Here is a 7,192-nt window from a genome sequence, read left to right on the forward strand (position 1 = left end):
GAAGGGAATCGCCCTACCTGCTCTCGGCAGGAAAATAATATAATCTCACACTAGTCATGTCCATTTTGGGATGAAATAACATATTTAAAATGTCTCTTTCAAATATCACCAATATCAAATAATATAAATTAGCCCTCAATTGACTTGAACTCTAGTTTAATCGATTCAATTGAACTCGATTTACTAGAGCCTAATTGAACCGATCTCTAATCCTTATTTAACTGGTCTGGAACCACCCTAGACTAGTATAATTTAAATTAGATTAAGTTCAATTTAGGTTAAACTAACTTGAATAATGCAATCAATTCGGAATCACCCTGAATTGATCTAGACTAATCAAGTCTAGTTTAGTTCAATCAATATTTGGGCTCAAGTTCAACAATAATATTGGGCTAGATTGAACCAGTTCATCTACTGGTCATGTGCATTTTACATGATTGAGCATACATTATACAAAGCTGGCTTAGTCCTGGCCCATGGACTAGTCATGTGTGTCGCATGTGACCACCCATAATGGTTGGGCTGAGGTAGCCTACGGGCCAAGGCCTGACCCGTGGGTTAGGCCTGGCCTATGAGCAATTTCATTTCAATTAATATCTAATTTTATATCATAGCATATACCCATTAATAATATAAATAAAAAACATAATAATGCATTAAAAGATAGATGAGGAGAAAAGCTTTAATATAAGGAAATAACATTCTAAATTTGACTAGAAATCATAAGACATTAAAAGATGGATTAGGAGATAAGTTTTAATACAAGGAAATAGCCTTCTAAATTCAAATAAAAATCATGTTTTCAACACATATAAAATTTCAACATATTCTAGTCATATTTTAAATCATTGAGAATAATATATTTTAAATTTCAGATTAAAGAATAAAAAAAAAGATTTTAGATAACATATTTTAATCTAATAAGATTTTAATCCAGATAAGATTAAAGATAAACTGTAATGTAGGAAATATCATATAAAACAAATATATTTTTAACATATTTAACTCTACAATAAAACCTTAATGATCGGTCAAAGAATATTATGAAAACTTTAACTGATTATTTAATACAAAAATTTTGACATTTAAAGAATTGAGACATATTTTTCAAACTATAAAACTTTCAACATTTAAAGAATCAAAATAAAAACTAAAACTTTTAAATTTAAGAAAGGTAGGGAAACCTACCTCTTGTCAACAGGGTGTAACTCCTCGTTCCTCCCGTTGCCAGGCTCGACTATGTGAGGAATGAAAGAGAGAAATCCCTCCCTTTAAATAGGAGGAGGTGAGCCTTTATTAGGGAAAATTCATTTTAATTTTTATATTTATTTAATATAAATTATTTCTATTTAATATACTAACAAATATGATATCATCATATTTGGAATACTTAATAGTTATTTCCTTAATTCATATCAACAAACAAGGAAGTAGATTAAGATTTTCTTAAATTATAATAACAAGTAAGGAAAGAAAATCAATTCCTAACTTAAATATTTGATATGATTACACTTATCCTTTATTCGCACCTCGAAGGGTTCGAATTTAGCATTGATTGCCTCCTCAGATGTCATAGTATATGCCTCTAAATCTATAATGTTAAGATCTCTCTTTTGTTGTCAAGTTAAAGACATGTATAACTTGAGAGAAGTGAGGGTCGAAAGGGTTGGTGGATTAGTGGATGTAGGCTATGGTTTACGCTTGTTTTGTGATTGTTTTGGATACAGTTGAGAGTATGATTTAGTAAAGTTTTAGGGCTGTGATGGTAGTGGATGAAAGTTAGGGAAAAAAGTTTTAGATCAGATCTCTGATGCAATTGGAGATGACTACAGTAGATTGATTTAATCTACGGCAGAAGATGACGATGGAGATGGCGACATCAAGAGCAATTGTGAAAATTTCTTGGCTAGTGGTAGCAAAAGCAGCAGATCGCTATTCTAATACCAGATGTTAGAACCCTCACAGATTCTAAGCTTGGGTTTGATCTCTTTAGGGTATCGGCTTCCTTGGAACTCTATAGGGGTTTCTTCCTCCAAATTATTGCTCAAAGGTTGCAGAAAAGATTCATCTATTGCTTAAGAAAAGATTATAAATACATAGCTATTTATAGGGCTTCTAAACCCTAACTCCTAATAGGACTTCTAACCAACTCCTACTCAAGACTCATATTCCTTTACAACTCCTAATACTTCTCTAAGAAATAATCTCCTAACCTTAGCCCTAGGAGCTGCTTCCTAAGTGAGTTACCCCTTTTGCCCTCAACCCTAACCAACCAGTCCAGTAAAAGGGGCGACGACTAGGAAATCCAAAAGCTCAAATATAAACCCTAGCCACTAGGATAAAGACGACTAGGTGAGGTTTATTACAATCTCATGATTTTATTAGCTACTTTTGGTTGAGTAGGACCCAACCCTACTAGGGTCTTATCAGGAGTTATCTTAATTCAATAGAAATAGAAAAAATAAGAAGAAAATAAAAAAATGATATATTGTTTAGATGTTGAAAAATTCAGAAATATATCTAAAATCTTCTCTAAATTAGAAAAATTTAGATAGAAGTGCGTCTAGGTGTAATGCAATGCTTTCACTTGAGATTCAAATGATTTGGAGTAGTATTTCACCATAGTTACAATTGATGCAGTTAACAATAAATAATAGCCTTCTATACTTTTAAGGAGACTTCTTGCTTCATCCAATCAAACAAAGTAAAGAAAAGAAATTAATTTGACAGTGAAATGCAAACCAATCTAGCGTCTAAATAGTTTGTATGCTAACTCTTGTGTTTAGATATATGAAAAAGATGAGTGTAACTTCTTATTTAGAAGTTAATAGTAGGATATTCATCATATAAAACCTACAAATTATAATCCATATAAATCCTACGAAGTTAATCAAAGATAAAGAAAGGCTATAAGGAGAGTTTGCATATAGCATGGTATAAATCCTAAAGTTAACGAGTAATTCCCTACTGAAACTTGACGACGGCGACATTAGAAGTCGACGGTGAGAAAGGGACCTCAGCAGTAGCAGTGGCGCTAAAAATCGATGATGAGTGGTGCTAGACCCTTAGAAGCCTCCTTACTGAACTTGATGCTACTTGGTAACAATCAAAACACTAAACCCTTAGGCGCATGAGCTGAAGATGGAATGGCAGTCAAATGAATGCAGATGCATATATCCTCTAGGAAAAGTGAAATATTATACTGTGTATAAACTGGGTTCACGTTAAACCGATTTCTTCATCAATTTAAGCCTATGTGAATCTAGCTGGGTTATACACATAGGCCAGCTGGTTATATAAGGGTTTTTTTTTCATTTAAAGAAGCAAGGGGCGCTGTTGAATTTTTTTTTTAAATTTTTTAAAGTACGAGTGCTCTGTGCGAAATACTGAAAAGTAGAGGTTTTTTTTCAAAAAAAAAAAATTCACCTAATTTTATTTGTATAAAAAATATAATTATTTATTTCCAGTTATTTTCTGCTCTAATTGATGTCATTCAACTAGCGATCTGCTTGAAGACATCACAATAATGTATACTTTATGATACGATGCATGTTGCTCTTAGTCCAGCAGTGCAGATTGATGCACATTCGGATCGCCGGTCCCCATCGAACTACTTACACATTGTAAGTTACATACCGACAAGCCTACCCATTGAGTGCCCCCAATTGGAGTCCAGCACATTCTTACCGCGAAGCTGTAGGTTCACAGAGCAATTCAACGTCCAAATCTAATGTTACAAATGGCGTTGACTCTTTCCACCCTGAGCTTGCCTTCTCAATGGCATGTATATAGCAGCGTAATTAATGATATTAAACTGGCCAGTGATTCCATCGAGTCTCAGGTCATCAATCATTACTCGAATGACAATATTGATATTGATAGGATAGTGATGTATCAAATCCATTTAGTGAGACTTGAAAATTCGAAATCTTAAATTTTAATATGTGTTGTAGCACACTTATTTATAAAAAATTAATGATTCAAAATTTCATCTGATTAATTTTTTAAAAAACTATTAATCAATTTAGCTAAAAAATACCATGACTTTTGATAGCAAAGTTGTGGATCAAATCTTATCTTTATCACTTATCATATACATATACATATATATATATATATATATATATATATATATATATATATATATATATATATATATATATATATATATATATATATATATATATATATATATATATATATAATTAAAAATTATAAAAAATTATAATTTTGGTATTATGCTTGATTATATATTTTTTGTAGTCTCTTATTTTTTTTATTGTTAGCACTCTAAACGACAAAAACCATTTTTCTTATCTTTTTAATCTAAGTTCAATCTGATTTTTAACATTTTTGAAACTATGACCCGACCAAATCGGGGATTTGTTTTTTTTTTATTTCAAGTGGATTGTAGCAAATCCATTGATTTGAAAGAGACGGCTTTGACTAAAGAAAAAACTAAAACCATTATTTCGAATGGATCGTAGCAAATCCCTTCAAAGGAAAACAGGTACTCGAGAGGGCACACTACCAAAGAGTAGAAAAGGGCCGCTAAAAAGATTCCTGAAACATAAAGCAGAGGAATAAAAAAGAAACAACTTAAATCTCCACTCAGATCCACCAGCAAAACATGGTGTGAAACATTCTAAAGCCAGCCCACTTGTCATCATTGGTCTTCATTGCCAATCCTTCTCCCTAAAAGATATGCACACTGGAACATGAGGATGGACCAATTAATGAACTCGTATCAAGTCAATGATAAGAGAGGCAGCATCAATTCTTTAATTGCATCTCTGATCATTTGACCTACTTACTACTGGTCAAATCAATAGCGCTTATAAACAAACCCACAAGAAGTCACATATTGTACAAAACTCTTCCTCCTGCGCTATAAATATGGCCATTTTGTCTACCTTGAAATGCTAGATAGAACATAATCATCATCAATAACAATTATTTCTCATGATGCAGAATGAATCCCCTCCTCCCGAGGGCAGACATATACACACAAAGAATAGTAATAGAGCAGATGAAGAAAGTGCAGGATTTGGTCCACAAATGAAAAAAAGCGCAACCAAACGTAATCGTCACACATACTTCGGTGGGCATGTAATAGTAGTAGTTCCTCGGGCAGGCCTTCAAAATAGATCCCAGTCGAACCTAGCGTGGGGCGTGGACGACGCGGTGGAGGCGGCCGTGGTGGTGGCCGAGGTGGCCGTGGGGGTGGATGGCGTCAGTAGATCAAACGTTTCCCAGTTCGTCGTCGCCACCACCGACTGCTTCTGCGGAAGCAGCTGCTGATGGTCTTGTTGTTGAAATGGGTTACGTGATTGCTGCAACTCCCATCTCTGCTGAGCCTGAACCGGATGCTGTGTCGGTCGCGGCTGGTCTTTTGCTCTCGGCGTGGCGTTCTTGATCTTGATCGCGTCCAGTGTCTCCACGTACTTCTGCACTCTCTTGATCTGGTCTCGGCAAAGCATCGATCAGCAAACAGTAACGGTGATTGAACAGAGGAAAGGGGGAGGGTTGACCTGACCTGCATTTTCCTCTGCAGCTTCACATCCCCGTCGGCGACGACGGTGTCCAACTTGATCAGCTCATTCATCAAAGACTCGGTGAGATTGGTCACATCATTGTCCACCACCCGCCCGCCTTTGTTCGCAATCGCCTCCAACGCCGACACCTGATCGATTCATAGAGGGGGTGATCATCAATGACTACCCTACCAAGATCATGGAAGTGGTGGGTTTGGGACTCTACCTTGGTGGCGAGTCGATCGACCTCGAGGCTAATGGCGGAGATGGATTTGGCGGCCTTCTCCATCTTGTCGGTCTTGCGCATCTCGAGTAGGCGTTTGGCCTGCGCCGTGGGGTCTTCCACCAACACCACCTTCGACTTGTCCTTCACGCCGGCGATGTCGAGGAACGCCGTCGAATCCCTCTCCTTGCTCTTGTACATCAGCTTCATGTCCAGCGGGTGCACCCCCGTCCTTGCCGACACCGCCATCTTCAGATCCCCTGACAGCCGCCGCCGCGCTCACCTCATCAATTTCCCACCACAGCAGGAGAAGCACGAAAAAGACACAAGGAAAAGGTTCGAGGTCTTACCGAAGGTGGCTTGGGAGCTGATATAGATCTCGTGGTACACGGCGCCGAACTTGACCTTGACGCGGATGGTGGGCACGGGAGCGGCCGTGAAGTCGGCGTCGGGGTTGCGCATCTGGACGAGCATGCCGCCCGGCCTGACCTCCCACTCCGCCGACTTCTCCGCAGACGGAGACTCCTCGATCGGACTGAAAGCCGCCGCCGCCGCTCTCCCTCCTGTCCTCGACCGCATTTTGGTCCGTAGATCTTCGAAATCCGGCGAATTCACAGAAGAGAAAGCAAACAATACCACGGCTCCCCTGCTGAGATTTATTCCGGAACCCGCAGATGGATACTCTTCAAGATGTAGACCACCTCAAGCGTCGGTTTCGGTGAAGGAGAGGAGAGGAGAAGAGAGGGAGGGCGAAGGAAGGAAGAAGGTCGGATGGATTGCTGTTGGAAAGACGAGGAGAACAACTGGGAGACAAGCGAATATATATATTACTAAACAAATCACAACCCAACAAAAACAATACGCAAGGCGAACAAATATGGAGCACAAACAAGATGGAGAGGCCACACAATGCCCAACTGGTGTTTGATGGATGACCTCGCCCTTTTCTCTTACCCCTCCTCGATGAAAACCCAAAGAAGAACGAGACAGAGAGAGAGAGAGAGAGAGACGAGGGAAGAAAGGTGCACATAATTACCGAAAGCGATCATAGTGACAGAGGTCTCCCACCAACCCGCCGTTCGCTTTGCTGTTGCAGCCCCGAAGGCTCCTGTGGCCGCCCTTTACCGCTACGTAAGACCTTCTCTATGAGCGCGCACACGAACCGCCGAAACCCGGTAGCATTCTCTTCTCCTCTGGCCGATCAGGACGAACAAACTCTGTGGGAGCCGCCCGGATTATGCCACGTCAAGGGATTACACCTTCGACACTCCATTCACCTGGCTGGCTCACGACTGCAAATAAAAGTGGACCCACGGTCGCACGAATACGTTGCAGCGGGAGCCGCGCCAGCCAGGCCACCGACACTCCCGTCGAGCACGGGGCCACGTGGGGCTCGATAGGCCGTCGATCTTCGTAAAGGATCCCGAAAGCGACG

General features: G+C 39.4%; 1 protein-coding gene across 1 annotated transcript; it reads right to left on the reverse strand.

Annotated features, from left to right (window-relative positions):
• Positions 1-4,884: 4,884 nt before the first annotated feature.
• Positions 4,885-6,596, reverse strand: LOC135607474 (BAG family molecular chaperone regulator 1-like). The gene is made up of 4 exons (XM_065099333.1): positions 6,108-6,596; positions 5,761-6,017; positions 5,537-5,683; positions 4,885-5,462 (listed from the first exon to the last, which is right to left on the reverse strand). The coding sequence occupies exons 1-4, from the start codon at positions 6,334-6,336 to the stop codon at positions 5,139-5,141; spliced, it is 957 nt and encodes a 318-aa protein (XP_064955405.1). The 5' UTR covers positions 6,337-6,596; the 3' UTR covers positions 4,885-5,138.
• Between the last annotated feature and the right edge of the window lie 596 nt (positions 6,597-7,192).

Source organism: Musa acuminata, chromosome BXJ2-3 (genome assembly GCF_036884655.1).
Source record: "Musa acuminata AAA Group cultivar baxijiao chromosome BXJ2-3, Cavendish_Baxijiao_AAA, whole genome shotgun sequence".
Taxonomy (NCBI): Eukaryota; Viridiplantae; Streptophyta; class Magnoliopsida; order Zingiberales; family Musaceae; genus Musa; species Musa acuminata.